Source organism: Muntiacus reevesi, chromosome 6 (genome assembly GCF_963930625.1).
Source record: "Muntiacus reevesi chromosome 6, mMunRee1.1, whole genome shotgun sequence".
Classification (NCBI taxonomy): domain Eukaryota; kingdom Metazoa; phylum Chordata; class Mammalia; order Artiodactyla; family Cervidae; genus Muntiacus; species Muntiacus reevesi.
In genome coordinates, this window is record NC_089254.1 from 23,818,001 (window position 1) to 23,835,829 (window position 17,829).

At 38.1% G+C, this 17,829-nt stretch overlaps 1 protein-coding gene across 1 annotated transcript in view; it reads left to right on the plus strand.

Annotated features, from left to right (window-relative positions):
* The window catches only part of BZW2 (basic leucine zipper and W2 domains 2), a 57,820-nt gene that overhangs the window by 5,834 nt on the left and 34,157 nt on the right, over positions 1 to 17,829 (plus strand). Inside the window, exon 2 of the mRNA XM_065939055.1 lies at positions 11,346 to 11,410. Within this exon, the coding sequence (XP_065795127.1) occupies positions 11,353 to 11,410 (58 nt within the window). The 5' untranslated portion in view covers positions 11,346 to 11,352. The remainder of the gene's footprint in view (positions 1 to 11,345; positions 11,411 to 17,829) is intronic.

Sequence of the window (17,829 nt, forward strand, 5' to 3'; positions counted from 1 at the left end):
CCGGTTCTACCTGTTTTTACAGTTAAGAAGTAGATGAATAACATAGTTGTAGGCCTAGGTAAGAAGTCATTTTAAAGTGAAATTGTATAGAAATTAGTATTCATATAAGCCCTTCTTCCTACATTTTGGAAGAGATTTGTTTTTCAAGAGAGACTTTCATAAAAGATATAATTCTAATAACTCTATCTCAGGATTAACATTATATATATATGTGTGTTTGTATATATATATATATATTAATAAGAAAGATCTTGGTGTGTATCTGTTGTTTTCAGCAAATCCCAAGTGATAGATGTGATCTTTGTCCTCAGGAGGCTTCCACTGTCCTCTAGGAGAGCTGCCAGCCTCTGAAACAATAAGGACTAGAGTCTGTTGCCTGTTCAAGTGGCTGTCTGGCTCCTTCCAGTCTTTCAATGTCAATTTGAACAATGTGGTTACTCCCCTACCCACCCACAGGTTTCCTGCTCCCAGAATGCCCTCCTCCACCCATTTCTGCATCACATTTTACTCCAGTTCTTCTCACCTCCTCCTTCAAACAGCCGTCTCCAATGCCTAACCTGAGCAATACAGTCCGCCTGTGTAGGTTCCAGAATGGGTGGAGCTCAGTGGGAGGGTTGGAGAAAATGAGATTCTTAACAGAGTCTGGAAGGATTGGTGAATTTGGGTGGGTGAGCCAGAAAATGAAAAACATTCCAGGGAGAACAACCCCCAAGAAAATAACTCCATAAGATACTATAACATAAATATTTATAAAATAAATATTGCCTATAATTTTCTGTCTGACCATCTTGGAACTAGAAATTTTTAAGTCATAGAAGTGATAGATTATATTTTAAAACACGCTAGGTTTGTTCTTGCTCTCAAGTAGTTTATGATATCACATGTTTTCAACTAAACTGAAAATTATAAAGCAGTATCTTTAGAATTGTTGGTGGCAGGAAAGTTAATAATGGACATGAAAAGAAGCAATGGAAGAAAAAATCATATACTTATTAGGATATTGTGTCCTTGAATACAAACTGATTCAAAATTATCCAAAATAGCTAAAATATCAATAGCCAAAACAGCTCGACAATCAAATGAGTAGGAAATTGTTTATGAAATTTATTTTGCAAATGAAATATAACCCATGGAACCTGTTTTTATCCATACAGTGCCTTTAAAGAATTTTATTCTCTGACTTTTTTTTCCCCAGTTGGATTGTTCTGATTTTTTTTCTACTTTTATTGATGAATGGAATAAAGACTGAAACAGTTAAACCTGAGAGATGCAACTCAGGGATTTAATAATCAGATTAATGTGAATCATTTTAATGCTGGATTGTGATTGTCATTAGGAGTTTCTACAACATTTTTCCCTTTATATCTACTAGGGAAAAAAATATGTGATAATTTAAAATAATTTCTAAATTTTTTAAAATATAAAATCTACCACTATTAGCAGTGTACACAAGAATATTTTTCATTCTTAGCTCACTCTGTTGTCTGTCCTGGGGCCATGGGTCTCTTTAGCAAGTATCTTTTGGGCAGTTAAATGCCAACTAGGATGAACTGACCTGTTCTAAATTTGGCATGTGAAGAGTGCCAAAAAATGTTCTGATAGTCATATTTGTAAACTACTTTGAAAATAAAAGGTTTAGATAACTCACTGAATGACCCATTCTTTTGACAAACACCAAGAGAGTGCTTTCATTGTTATTGCCTGATTTTTTAATTGCAGGTGTAGCCTTTGGTCTTTTTTGTTTTGTTATCTTTAATTGTCTTAATTACAGAAATAATATATTAATAGGAAAACAATAATAACAGATTTGTGAGAGATGTAGAATTATGTTTATTCTTCTCATAATCCAACTTATTTTTATGCTAGATGAGGACTTTCAGAAAATGATTGTTAGATGCACTGTTATTTTGAGGACTTCTAAATAAATCTGAAGACAGCCAGTGGGCAGAGAAGGGTAACAGTAATGAATAGTAACTCTTAGCACTGTGGGGACTTTATCACAAGCCACAGAGGGGTGTGCCATTTTATAATATTCTACAGTCATACTTTTTCTCATATTCACACAAAAGACTTGAATGGTTTTCAAACCAACCTCTATGGCTTCCTGGATTTGTGACCATTTCTAAGAAAAAAAAAGAACAGGACATACGTTCTTCTCAGTATACAAGGTAATAGAAAGGGGTTATTGTAAACAGGAAGAAGCCCATGTTGCTGGAACAGAGGAAGCTGCTGGCGGGAGGAAAGGATGCCACTTCTCGGCGTGGAGGAGTGTGAAGATGGTGTTTACGTTAGGGTCGAGCCTCTGCAGGAAGCAAGTTGAGCACTGGCTCCCATAGTACCAGAAACCGGGGAGCCATAAATTTCCTACTATTTACATGTCCGTAAGAGTTAGGATTTCTGTTAAATCCTCTCGCTAAAGATGAATGTGTTTTTCCTTACTAGAACTCCACAGAGAACTATTTGGCATTTTGGAGTTAACATATGCTAATTTAGTTTATCCAAGTGCTGAACTAGACATTAAAATTAATATTTATGCTTCACTCTCTCTAACTGTAAACCCATAAAATCCATGAGGCAAATAATGAAAAAGCTGCCATCCAGGATCTTGTAAATTGTTACCCAGCAACTTTGGTTGGCTCTTTGGAGGAAGTGCACCGTGAGGAGACAGTTGATGGGTTCTGGCCCTGGCTGTTTTGTGTTTGATTTTTCCTCTTTGATCTCTGCTGTTATCACCAAGGTTCGAATGGAATGCATGGCCTGAGGCATGTGGCATGCCATCTCAGAGTCTTATCAGAGTGTGAGGTGTGGGTCTAGGTTTAGTTCTTCGGGTTTCAAAGTGTTCCAAGCTTCATGGATAGCCATTACAGGTTAAAAAGTAAAAAACAACAGCAATAGCACACATCGAATTGTTAAAGCGTTAATAAACACAATTTGCAACTCAAATTCATCATGTGGTGGACTTTAACATACTAGAGACCATTCCTTCTTAACTCACGCTTCCAGGTAATTCTGTGCAGCGCTTGGTCAGAACTCCACCTGCTAGAAGGTGAGCACCATGCACCTTACCTATGCATCTTGTCTGGTTCCCACTGCATCCCTATTGCCCAGTACCAGATAGGGCTTCCCGGGTGCCACTAGTGGCCAAGGACCCGTCTGCCAGTGTTGGAGATGTCAGAGGCTCAGGTTTGACCCCTGGGTCTGGAAGATCCTCTGGAGGAGGGCATGGCAACCTGCTCTGGTATTCTTGCCTGAAGAATCCCATGGGCAGAGGAGCCCGGCAGGCCCCAGTCTGCGGGGTCGCAGAGAGTCGGACACGACTGAAGTGACTTGGCACAGCACAGAAAAATGTATGTTTAGTGAGTGAATGCAAAGGGGTTATTGTCTATATGTTCAGGCTTTTTTAGAAAGTATACATGAGAGTTTGTAACTGTGCTCTGGTTGTCTTTCCCCCTTTTAATTTGAGTTTGTATAATTCACCCCTTTAAAATTGTACCTGGGAATGCAGTCTCATAGCAGTGTGCTGTGTCCCATAAGTCCCAGGCTAGGATTGGGTATTTCTATCCAGTTTATGCTCTCCTCGTTGTGAAATAGGCATGTGTAACTTTGTGTGTGCGTGCAACTCTTCAAATAAAGCTTCATTTGCTAGACAGGCTTGGGCAGGTTCCCTCCTGGGAGAACTCACAAGTGAGAAGACATTTGGGCTTCTGCCCACCACCACGTTTGAACTTCCTGAAGGTCCATTCTCATGTTTTTTAAGCCATTGCTCCAAAGCAACATTTTCCCACCAGTTACCAGTCTAGTATTTTTGTTTTGTTTTTCAGAAAATTCTGTTTTCTTCTCCTTCTTGATTAAAATGCTAAGAGAGGACAGATTTCAATCCCCCTTGCCATAATAACTTACCATCTAATCTTCTGTTTGTACTGATAGTCATAAACATTCCCATCACTTTTCTGTTTGATAAAGAATTAGCCTAAACCAACTGGTTTGCACTCTGGTATTTGACACCACTCCCTGCAGATTTTTTAAACTTAGTTTTTTTAGGTTCACATCAAAGTTAAGGGTACAGAGATTTCATATATACCCTCTGCCCGCATACATAACTTTCTCATTATCATCACTCCTCACCAGAGCTACCAGTGATATATTTGTTTTGTCTAAAACGGACATTATTGTTTGGCAAACAAAAATAAATCACTCAAAGAAATATCTGCCTGATTGCTGCTCTGATATGTGTACAGTTTTCAGTTCTTGAGAGCAAGGCCCATCTTTGACTTTGCTTGCCTTTTCTCCTCTCTAGTGTGGGGTTTTCCAACCTGGACACTGGAAATTTTGGACCAGATAAGCTTTTGCTGTAGGGGGCTCTCCTACAACATTATACATGGTTCAATAGTATCCCTGGCCTCAACCTATTCGATTCCAGTAGCACCCCAATCCTCCCAGCATGACAAACAAAAATGTCCGCAGACGCTGCCAAATGTCCTTTGGGGAAGAAAATTAACCCTGGAGTGAAGCCACTGCTCTCGCATGGTGCTTGATACACAGTAGTCAGTTCAGTTCGGTTCAGTCGCTCAGTCGTGTCCGACTCTTTGCGACCCCATGCATCGCAGCACGCCAGGCCTCCCTGTCCATCACCAACTCCCGGAGTTTACTCAGACTCATGCCCATTGAGTCGGTGATGCCATCCAGCCATCTCATCCTCTGTCGTCCCCTTCTCCTCCTGCCCCCAATCCCTCCCAGCATCAGGGTCTTTTCCAATGAGTCAGTTCTTCACATCAGGTGGCCAAAGTATTGGAGTTTCAGCTTCAGCATCAATCCTTCCAATGAACACCCAGGACTGATCTCCTTTAGGACGGACTGGTTGGATCTCCTTGCAGTCCAAGAGACTCTCAAGAGTCTTCTCCAACACCACAGTTCAAAAGCATCAATTCTTTGGCGCTCATCTTTCTTTATAGTCCAACTCTCACATCCATACATGACCACTGGAAAAACCATAGCCTTGACTAGACATACCTTTGTTGGCAAAGTAATGTCTCTGCTTTTTAATATACACAGTAAGCTCCCCCCAAATACTTGACAAATTAATAAATATGTTTAAACCCCAGCTAGACATTGAACCATTGGCTATTTCTCTGTTTCTTTCTTTTTTTTTTATTTTTTATTTTTATTTTTTTTTTATTAGTTGAAGGCTAATTACTTAACAACATTTCAGTGGGTTTTGTCATACATTGACATGAATCAGCCATAGAGTTACATGTATTCCCCATCCCGATCCCCCCTCCCACCTCCCTCTCCACCCGACTCCTCTGGGTCCTGTTTCATGCCACCATTTCCTCCAAATTCTCCCAATTTACAGCTTGAAGTATGCAGTAGTAGGTATGCAGCTCTTATCACCATCCTCTTGTCTTGTAGATAAAAATTCTAAGGGTCTCATCTAGCACAAAGGTTTTAGGACATTTTGTTATTAAAACACCCTGAAATGTTATGTTTGCGGGATGGCTTTTCTAAAAGCTGAAGTATATACAGTGTGTGTAGTTGAAGGTGTGTTTGTGTTTTTCAGAGTGTTGAGACATAAGAGTGACATCAGCAAGATTGGGCCATCTGGGAAGCTGAGAGGGGCTGGTCAGTTGCTGGGGGAAGGGACGGGCCCTGGAGAGATTGCCTCTGGGGAGAGTGGAAGCTCCCGGAGGAGGAGGTGGGCTTGCCCCAGGGACTTGGTGTAGAGTTCGTTAAATAGATAGCATGAATGGATAAGCAGAGTGAAACTATTTAGGAGTTATTTATACTTCTTGGGAGTTTTTGAAAATAACTTAATTGAGATGAAATAAGGGACATTATGTAATCATCTTATTTCAATGAAGAGGTTGTACAGTGATACTTAAAATGTAATTTCTGAAATGTTTTTATTAAAAGGGAAGCAAAAATCCAGTATTCAAAAACCAGATAAAGTTTAAGACATGAAATAGATTTGGAAATGTTATAATAAAAATTTAATCATGATGCTTTTATGTCTCCTTAAGGAAGATTTAGATGAACATAATTAACTCTTAGTGTATTTTTTTTCACAGCACAGTTCCTTAGGCTTTTGATCCCTGTTTCTTATAAAATCATTGCTTAGCACAGTTGAAGTTCCAACTGTTAATGTTCCTGGCTGAAAACTATTGTTGTAAAACTTTGAGAAGACAACTATAGTTTATTGTTTTGTACTTTCTAAGATAAATATTTTTGTCCTTTGATTTTATTAATTATAAAGTGAAGAGGATATGAATATAACAATAATATTTATATTAAAGAAAGAAATATTTGACTAGAAACATTTTTCTTCTATAGGTAGGCTACTTATTTTAAATTTTTAATGTTATTTCAATTATAATAGATACTGAAACTTACATAGAATTTGATGGGAGATAGAATGAAGCTTGTTGGAGAGTCTGGGTGATTTTGATTCCAGAGAGGAATCATGATAAGGATATTGACCAAACTAATGTTATGCTGGGCAACAAAATTGTATCTTATTATTACAGGTATATATTTAGTTTATTGCTTTAGAATGTTTGTAATTTAAGGTTTCACAAAGCAATTTAATTTCTTTTCTTTTGAGAGAATGATGCTGGAATATTATCAATCCAAATGATCCCAAGACAATGTTTTATACAGGATTTTATGATGTTTGTTCTTGCCGTATTAGCTTTAATGGAAGGGAGAATAGTTTATAATTATGGACATATCTTTAGTTCTTTTTATGGAAATTATTTTCCCTATTTGGAAGATAGAATAAAAGGTAATTCTTGAAACTTGCTCCTAAACACAAAGTATTTCCCTAGAATATTGCAGTGAAGTGGCTCAGTTATATTTTGAGTTTTGTGTGCTGGTGTTATTGCATCTTTACAACACACTTTATTCTTTGGGTATAATTTTGTAGGGCAACAATATTATACCCAAAGAATAAAGTGTTCCTGGGAAATCCCATGGACAGAGGAGCCTGGTGGGCTGCAGTCCTTAGGGTCACAAAGAGTCAGGCACAATTTAGCCAACTACACAACAGCAAAAATAATTTTTAGTATCAGAATCGGAAGTCTTTTTCTTTCCATTGTCTTAAGTAATATTGATTGTACACAGAGAGTTTCCCTCTGGAGTTTGGTACTTTTTCTTTTCTTTTCTTGCCATAGACACGTAGTTTTGAAATTTGGGCAAAATGCTCTGCAGTTACTTTATTTGAAAAATGCTAAGTAAAAAATCGCTTTTCTTTGAGTATATTTTCATCTTCTTATCAAGTTTCATCAAGTTTGTGTGTTGAGTCATGGGGAATGCTTTAGAACTGGATTGCTGGTCATGGTAGCCACTAGGCATGTTGGCTGTTTCAGTTTTAATTAATAAAAATTAAATAAAATTAAACATTTTCTTCCTCATTCACCCTAGCCACACACACTTCAAGGATGCTACGTGTGTCTAGTGACAACCATATTAGACAGTGCAGATATAGAACATTTTCACAGATAGTAGAGTTAGGTACACCTTTTCAGGATGGGTGTTGGCAGACTACAAGCCTGGAGGCCGATTTTGAGCCATCATTTTTTTTGTAAATGAAGTTATACTGGAATGCAACCGTCACCACCTCTTTGCATTTTGCCTGTGGCTACTTTCAGGCTATAACCGCGAAACTGAAGTTAGAACAGAGACCTTGTAGCTCGCAGAGCCTAAAATCTTTCCTTTCTTTCCCTTTATAGAAAAAGATTGTGACCCCACTTTAGAGTATCCATATTCATAACGTTGAGGTTGTTTGAATAGCAGTTATTTTACGTGTAGACTATATTAGTGGTGTTAAATGCCTTACATAAAGTAGGTTATCATACTTCAAAGATGAGCCAGACCAGGACAGGCAAGAACAGTGTTATCAGGCCAGATCTCTTTATAACTAGTTGAGAACAGGCTTCCCCTGGGAGGGACAACTGAAGATATGTCTGTCTCTGATTGATCAGACACTTCCCAAAATGGAGAGAATTAAAGAAGAATATAAGGGAAGGCAACACTAGCTGTCAGTCTACTCAAGGCGGGCAGGGCAAGTGGCAGAATTAGTCTCCATCAGCCAGGAGACCCTTCAGGGCTGCGGGCCCCTTGTCACACTGCGGCCCAGAGTCTGGTTGGAAGTGAGAGATGGAACGTGAAAGGGGCACGGGATCAGTTAGCCATTTAGGCTCAAATAGAAATTGATTTTAAATTGTTATTTCATTAATAGAGTACCTGGTCTCCAATGTGTGATTGAGTGGATCATTTTAGTATTTTTATGACCTTATCTTCTAACATTTCCAATTTTACATACAATTAAAAAAAAAAAACATACTGTTTTAAACCATGCAGCTTTTCCATTTTGGTGGGACAGGAGCTTATTTTTCTCTGTGAATGTTTGAGTTACAGTGTTTTGAATGGAAGCCAAATTATCATGATGTTAGTTAGTGGATATGAAGTTATAAATTGTAATGCAATCTAATAACTGTGAGCTTTTGAAGTTGGCCTAAGAGAACTGCAATTGTCGCTCTTCTACCGTGACTTGCCCAGGTTTAAGCTAGTGCAGTCTCTTAGTCTATGCGCCCTTGCTCCTCTTCGGCCAGGATTCAGTGAATGCCTTTTAAAGGCTGACCCTCTCTGGAGCAGATTATAATGTAGCACCAGAGCTAAATTTAGAGAAAAGCCAAGCCTCTGCTCCAAATAGTAACAGCTAAGTGATAGAGACTTTTAGTGAACAGAATATCTTCCCTTAGTCTTTCAATACCACTAGGTGAATCTCTATGTGTGTGTGTGTGTGTTTATTTTAATTTTTGATGTTGTGTATGTCAAAAATCTTTGCATACTTTTTTTAAGCATTTATGTGTTCTTACATTATTTTCCACATAGAATATGTTCAGGTTGCATAAAACAAGCCCACATAACTGAACTTTGAAGAAACAAACTTTCATGTTTAAAACTAAAGAAAGTATTATAAGTGGAGCTAAAGAATTTTTAAAATAGAGTAATTCACTCCTAGGTACGTTGTGTTTGCTGGTAATTCTCCATTAGCAGGAAAATAGAAATAAGATATTAAGATAATTAGAGAATTCTATGTATTTATACTATAGACTCTTAATAGAAGGGGCATACACTTTAAAAATATTTTTAAATTCTGAAATAAAAACATCTTTGGCAAAGGGTAATGCCTTCCTTAGACGTTCAGATACTGGAGAAGTTTCAGGTTCTATTTTTGGTTTTGTATCTGAGTACAAGACCCAAACCCTTTAACAGGTATTTTTTTCTTTGCTAACACAAGAAAATATTTTGTGTGATATTTGTTGTGTTTGGGGAGGTATGGAAACATTAAGGAAACCTCATGCACACTTAGGTATATTCATTACTTGTGCCCCAGTGGAAATGTTTGCTGATCTAGAGTGAATCTGTTTAAAATGCCAACAGGGAAAATCCTGAATGAAAGAATTTTTCTGTAAATATACATAATGCATTAGAAACTTTATTTCCAGTGCCTCTCAAGTGAAATAAGATTTCATTGATTAAGGTTATTGCACTTGTAACTGTTTCACTATGCAGCTGCTGCCCCATACAGGAACATCTATCAATCCCTTCTCTACTCTTGATCTAGGCGAGCCGCACTGTTGTTTCACCTGCCTCATTGTACTGTAAATGTTTGTATTTTATCTCTGCTGGACTCTGTGCTCTTTGAGGGCTTGGAATCTAGCTTAGTCACCTTTATATCTAAAAGCAGAATGTAGTAAGTTCACGTCATAAAACTGATAAAAATTCTCTCTCTTTAACCATGAAAGAAATTACTTTTGGGCTTTGCTACTTGATTTTTAATGAATTTCACTTGTGAAATGGTGATTCAAGTTTTCCATGATAAATAGATTGCTTTCTATGTGAAAATAGATGTTTCTCTTCTTTCATGGAGTGGGTGGGAAGAAAGTTTTGGTACATAAATTGAATAGTAATTTTTCCACATTCTTGAGAATTTTTTAAATTACAATTTTAAAAAACTTTGAAAGGGAAATAATTTGCTTGACATTATCTTGAATTGTTTGGTCTTCATAACTTAGGCAATCTAGATACATTTTCAGATTGTGATATTTATGTCATCAAGGTTATTCTCAGTTTGTAAAAACTTTTTAGAGCAGGTTTTTCATTTTTTTAAAAGATAATTTATGATATTTTAAATTATTAAATCCAGTAGAAGAATTAAAAAGTCCAAACATGCATCCTCTGAAGTAAACAAACACATGAAAAACTGTTTCTTGTCTAGTTCTTAAATGTTCCTTGCCTAGAAAAGCAAATATTACATGAACTCCCTTTTAACCAAAAAATTATGCTTTGCACTCTTTTATTCAAAGAGTGCTTTTTCCCCTTCACAATTTACCTAGAACATCTTTCCATCTCAGTATGACAGCTTATTGACAATTATTTATTCAATAGTTGCTCTCAGTGTTGTTTTAGGTGCTAAAGATACAATTTTGAGTAAAACCTGTGAAGTCGCTGCCCACAGGGAGGTTACACTGTCATCAGGGGAATAGACCATGGCAAACAAATACTAAAAAACGCCAGGGGCTGCTGTGAGCAATGAAGAGAAATAAAGCTAGAGAAAGACACGGAGCCTTCTTAGTCAGGATGGTCTGGGAATTTCTCTGAGAAGGAGGTGTTTGTGTGCAGAGAGTAAAGCCACATGAATGCCTTGAGAAAGAGCCTTCCCAGAAGAAAAGTGACCTTCCCTGGCCCAGTGGGAAAAGCAGAGGGCAGGGTGACTAGAGGAGTGAGTAATGGGAAAAGATAGGTGTAGGAAACTTAATCATGAGAGGTAGCCAGGGCCATATGTAGTACATTTGGATCTAATTTATTTTGTAACACTTCATAGTTCCATTCAATGGCTTATTATAATTTATTGACCCAGATACAGGTTTATGGGTATTTGACTTTTTCATTTATTTATGCATTCAACAAATGTTGCAACTAAATCCTTTTATATACACATGCATATATTTACATACTTATGTGGGTATAACTAGTATAAATTCCTTTTGTAAAGGTATTGCTGGACCATAGGTTTTGTACATGTAAATATTTATATTCACCAAATGCTTTCCAAAAGTATGGAGTTTATCCCTTATGCCAAAGTTTATGTCTGTGGTTATTTTCCTTGGTCTTTTGTCAACACTAGATATTATTAAACTTCAAAAGTTTTGCTAGTTCAATAGTTACAATTATCTCATTTTGAGAAGTAGATTTAGATGAGTAAAGTCAAACATATACTTACTGGCAATATATTATATGGAGTGTTTATTTGAAGCACATAATCTTTATTTTTTTGTTTTCAGAAATTTTATGAATAAGCATCAGAAGCCAGTGCTAACAGGCCAGCGGTTCAAAACTCGGAAAAGGGGTAAGTTGTGTTGTGTTCGTGTGTGTGTGGCGGGGCGAGGAGGGCAGGGAGGTGGGGATTGTTGTTTAAAGTTCTAATCAACATGTAAGTTAGGAGAAAGTCAAATTTAACCATATAAAACCAGTTATTTTACTAGCAAAAGCCAGTTTCTTCAGGAATAGCCCAAAGAAATTGCAATTCTAGGTATCTGAACTATGGAGCAAATCAGAACAAGGATGAGGAACTTGCTCTTGTAGAGAAAAGAGGGAAGCTGAGAGGGGCTGTAATAACCCAAGAGTCACATTAGGAAGCTGGAAGTCCAAAGTATGGAGGCTTCTCATAGGTTGCACTGGTACACTCTCTGATTGGCTGGGCTGTGGTTAGGTGGAGAAAAGTTTTATTCTTCCTTCTGGATAGTAAAGTAGGCAACAGTTTTCTGTTGGAGACTAGAGATGAAGGCGTTAAGTCTCTTCCTGTTTGGAGTAATTGATGGTGCGTGTGAGGGTGTAAGAGCTCCCCCTACAGGCATGTCTGGACTCCAGTTGTAGCTGAAGTGAAGTGAAGTGAAAGTCACTCAGTCATGTCCGACTCCTTGCAACCACATGGACCAGTCCATGGAATTCTCCAGGCCAGAATACTGGAGTAGCTAGCCGTTCGCTTCTCCAGGGGATCTTTACCAGCTGAGCTACCAGTGAAGCCTAGTTCTAGGTGAGGTTTCTTAACTCCATAAAGAAGAATTATCTTTGTCTCCGCCTGACCTCACTAATTCCTGGCTTTTGAGCTCTGACTGTAAAATCTGAAGTTCTGCATTCAAGCTTCAGAGCTGCCAGTTATTTACGTGTTTGATTTTGAACAAGTCATTTAACTTGTCTGAGAGCTTTGTGTCTTTAGCTACAAAATGAGGGTAATTATGTCTGTTCAGGTTGCCTTAGTCTCATGTATGAGTCTGTGAAGGCAAATGATAAACTTTACTATTTTTGACACTTGCACTTGGTTTTTGCTTTCTTTATGTTTTTAAGAAAATGTTCATATGTGAAGATAGTAAAACTAAGAGAAGAGTAAATTAGGGAAAGAGATATCAAAGAGCTGTAACCGTTTCAGAATTTTAGAAAATCGAATGAAATTTACCTAAATATCTTTAAAACTTGAAAATTCATGATATTTTCAAGTGTCTTTTATTGTGGGAAAAGTAGTGATAAAGCCATTTTGACAGTGGCTGTTAAAACATCTGTATGTGAGTGACTCCTTTCATGTTCATCTTACCATTTCTCTGTGTAAAGAATTTTTAAGTATTCTAAATATGTAACCAGTTTTGCATAATTATCCAAAAGTCCTCTTGGATTTAAGAATAGTTGAGCTAAAACTTGATGGGGAAATTTTTTAAGATATGAAACGTGGTATGACTAACACTGAGGAGAGTGACTGAAAAATATTTGAGGAAGTATCATGTGTAAAGAGAAAGGATGATGGAATATCTTTGTGAAGGCCTCATTGCTGATTATGAAACAGAAGCCATGTAATGGTCGTCGAGCACTCAATTGTTGAATTGTTAACCTGTGTCAGATGCCTTTGGCATTCCCCACCAGTGTCTGTAGCTGAGGTCCTCTTGTACTGCTATCTGTGTAAGAAGGGACCAAGTGTGGTCATGTAGAATGAAAAGATTTCTCAATACAGTGGGTCAATTGAATAAGAAGAGATTATAAGAATCACTCAGTAGCAGTAAGGCTAAATTTAACTATAAATGCTGCCTGCCAAAAAAACTTCACATTCTCTCTAAAAAATGAAAAAAAAAAGTTTTAAAAGCCAAAAAAGTAGTTATTTTGTACAGTATTTCTGTCTTATATGTTTTATTTTTATGTTTTTATTTTTTGCATCCTTGACTCATTCCCATAAGCGAAGTACAAGTATATCCTGAGCCACCCCCTGTGTTTAGTCCTTTTAGAAACTGTGTCCCTGCTTACACAATGAGGATCGAAATCTGGAAGCAGATAGCCATGCAAGGTGCCGAAACCAGCATGCATTCTTTGTCTCATTGTGTAAAGTAGTCTTGGGAAAAAAAAAAAAAAAAATGACGTCGATGATTTCCAAAGGGCTTAATCAGAAACCTAGTCACAGTTAAGGTATTGTTGCTCCTGGTAATGTGATAATATTTAACGTATGCCCCACTGTGAGGTGAAGAAAGGTTTGCCACCACCTTCCCACTGAGGGAACGTGTTAATCTCAGACCTGGATCCTCAGCTCAAGCAGCTTTCTTAATGTGACGCTGATTCACGGTAGCTGAGCTCCAACGCCAGCAGAGGGCCTTAGGATGGATTGCGCAAGAGCAAACATGAATCAACAAGTATACTGGCCCTTACACTGTCAGTTCTGAAACAGAAAGGTTGCCTCTCATACTGAACTGGTTTGCCTCTGATTCATTTGGTGGGCAAGATTGTGCCTGCGTCTCATTGCTTCAGGAGTACGCACAGAGAGCCACCCAGAAATATGTTATCTATAATTTGTCAGTTGATCTGGATTTATATAACTCAGGTCTGCTGGGGATTTAAAGCTGCATTTGAGCAATTTTGTGCAAACTGCTGACTGGGGGGGAAAATGGAGTCAGCCTCATTTTCTGCTTTTCATAACAGCGAACTGCCTCCTGACAATTCATTGTGCTTTGGTTTTTCTTTTGCTATTATGATGGGGCTGACTTCAGATAAATGGTTGGCAATTTCATAGAGCTGAGAAAAGAAATCTGCAGAGGATATTTCAAGGTCATTTTAATAGGCTGTCTTCAGTTTGTAACTGTTCCCTAGCACAGCTAATGCTCTTCCCTGCCAAATTAGTCAAAAAATGTTTTGTTCTTTTCTGTTTCCTTTTTTTTTTTGCTTAACATAAAATAAAACATTATGGTGTGTGCATGCTAAGTTGCTTCAGTCGTGTGTGACTCTTTGTGACTCCATAATCTGTAGCCCGCCAGGCTCCTCTGTCCATGGAATTCTCCAGGCAAGAATACTGGAGTGGGTTGCCATGCCCTCCTCCAGGGGATCTTCCCAAACCCAGGGATCAAACCCGTGTCTTATGTCCCCTGCATTGGCAAGTGGGTTCTTTACAATTAGCGCAACCTGAGAAGCCTAAACATTATAGTAGGACATGTCATATAGAACTTATCCTTTATGACATATGCACATCTTACTTATAATATTTTCTCCAAAGAAATTATGTCTTCTACTGTGACTTCTGGGAATCTGAGAAGTATGAACACTTCTCGCCTGAGCCATTGTTATGCTTAGATGAAATGAGCGAGATGAAGTGTTTAATAATTCAAGTGGTCCCCCTCTAGATTTTGTAGAAAAATACAATTAAAATTAGTGAAAATAGGAGTGAGAAAAAATGACCCAACATCAGGCAAACAGAGTGACCACATACTCAGGTTTCTGTCTGAGGCTTTAGATCCGAGTTGGTGGTTTTAAATAACTCTTAGATTTGTAATAAATGGTATTAGGAACTGATGAAGTAAATCTTTAAATATATATTTAAGGTAATATATATTGAAAGTCAATCTGTGTGTATGGTTAGAAAATGCATAATACTTCGCCTTCTTTTACTATACCTCAGTGACCTGCACAAAAAGATGTAGCTTATGTTATTTGTCACTATGTTGGGATATCTTCCCAGTTACCGTAGTTCTTTGAGAAAGCAATAGTATTTAGATAACTTATAGGCACGTCAGAAATAGGCCTGTTTCTCTCTGCGTCATAGAAAGGTGATTATGACTAACTCCTCAGTGTCACACTTGTGATTCACCAACACGGTATGAACATCAGACCCTAAATGTTCCCACCTCAAGGGAGCTTTGACCTGCCAAATGGAAACTCAAGGGAGCAATGTCGTATTTTTGTTAGAATTTTGCTGATATTTCTGCTCCACTGTCTTCAAATGAAATGCATACCATATTTACTGTTGGTGGTTTAAGGTGAAAAAGAACGTTTGGATAAAAGTATTGTCTTGTTTCCCCAAACTTCCATTAACATTCTTGCCATTTTCCTGTACAGGAATTTTATATTCCTGCAGATGGACACTTAGCTTAGCACGTGGGAGTTCTGCTCTTCATCCTGAAGAGGATTATTAATCCTCCCAGGCCAGGCCGTCATGACCTTTTTTTTAAGATTCCCGAGCTATACGTGAGCATTTTGACCTACTGCATTATTACTCACTGTTGAAATATCTCTGGCTGTAATATACTGCCTTCCTCCTTGTACTCTCCCTCTCCCTTAGCAAGTCTTTTGAAAAAGTATAGCTGGAGGGTGAAGGCCTTTTCACAAGCAAAAGTTTTTAAGTTGTCTGTTAGATTCAAAACAAAGCTGTCTGTATTTGTAGCCTGGTCTGGTTTATACCTTATTGATTAACTTATATTTTCCAGTGCTTCAAATTGGTAATTTTCAAACCATCAAAAAGTCTGTTCTGCCACCTGAGTCAACATCCTAGTATGTAGCGGTGCCATCATGTGGGTGGCCTCAGTTGATTTTGGGAGCTGGTCACAAGTTTTAATAAGCTTAATAGGCTTCCCTATTGGCTCAGATGGTGAAGATGCAATGCAGGAGACCCAAGCAGGAAATGGCAACCCACTCCAGTATTCTTGCCTGGAGAATTCCATGGACAGAAGAGCCCGGCTGGCTACAGTCCATGGGGTCACAAAAAGTTGGACACAACTGAGTGACTAATACTTAGTAAGCAACCTGTGGTCTAAATTTTTTATTTCTCGCATTTTTGTATTAAAGGAAACAGAACTTTTTCCCAAGGCGAGAGGAGAATTACCCTTTAGCTAGGGCCCCCCCCCCCCCCCGCCATAGGGGGATGATGCTTGCCAATGAGTTTGTCCTTCTGGTCACAGTTGCCTGCTCCTCCCACACCCCATGATCTGTTCTTGTAGGGTGCCCATTCTCTCCCTCCCCCGCTTCACAACAAGACCCTAATTATGTTCCCCCCCCCACCCCCGCAGTCAACATTTGCATGTTCTTGTCTGCATAATGTTTTGCTTATGGAATCAAAGGGACTTTTATCTCTTGTTCATGACGAATAGTGTTCAAGTTAATTTACATTTATCTTCATGAAATCTTATGCTGCGTGACTCTGACTGGTACTGGGAATGCCTCTGCTTCTGAGGTTGTGCTATTAACCTCTTAGAACACATCCTTTCTGTTGGACCATAGGTAGACAGTCTGTACAAACCAGATAGCTGCTGTCTGGTTTTAAATGTAGCTAGTTTTTAATTGTATCTAAGTCGTGCATGTACATGGTTTAAATAGTCAGCACATACATGGCTTAAATAGTCAAACCATTCTGCAAAACATGTAACAGCAGCAAGTCTGTTTGCCAGCAGTATTCTTTCTAACCTTTAACAGCTTCTTTAGCGTTTGCATTCTTGTGGCCACATAACACTTCTACATGGCTGTTTCTTGATGTCTCTGTTGGAGAGGTATATTATGGATGTGCTTCCTGCTGTGGGAGATGAGGATTCATCTCTTTCATGCCCCCACCCACCTGCAAACCTCTTCTTGTTCTGTGTTCTTTCATTTTATCAGGTTTAGCGAGACTCCTAATTAGAGGTTATATCATTGTGACCTGGTACATTTTCTTCAGGGCTAAACTATTATTTATTTTTCTGAACACTATTTTCTCTTTGAATTAAATGAGTTTAATAGTAATTGATTTTATTTATTTATTTATTTTGCTTAGCTTTCTGTACCTTAAAACTAGGCAGCACCACACTTTGCTACGTAAATCTCTTCATATAAGCACTTTTAGAATTCTAACAATGACATTTTATTGAAAGCATTCTAACTGTGTATCATTTCATACTGTATGATTGTATTGAAAACCCTCTTCCGTTCAGTTTGTTCTTTAGGCCAGTTGTCCAGCTGTTAACAGTACAGCTTGAAATGTCCCTTTTCCTACTATCCTGAAAAGTACTATTGTCTGTCTCTTAGAATTTTTTCTCTTTTTCCTGGGATCTCATAACTTAATAAGATCGTGAAATCATGAGTTATTCTTCTATTTTGGTGGAGTGTCTGTTTCAATTGCTTTTTAAAAAGAGTAAATGAGAAACATAATTTTTGAGGCCTTGAATGTTTTCATATATGCTTAATCTGCTCTTATGTAAAGATGGGAACAATAAAGGACAAAAATGGACCAAAAAAAAAGGCTAAAAGAAACAGCAAATATCAAGAAAGTTCAGTTCAATTCAGTCGCTCAGTCATGTCCAACTATTTGCAACCCAATGAACCGCAGCATGCCAGGCCTCCCTGTCCATCACCAACTCCCGGAGCCCACCCAAACCCATATCCATTGAGTTGGTGATGCCATCCAACCATCTCATCCTCTGTTGTCCCCTTCTCCTGCTGCCCTCAATGTTTGCCAGCATCAGGGTCTTTTCAAATGAGTCAGCTCTTTGCATCAGG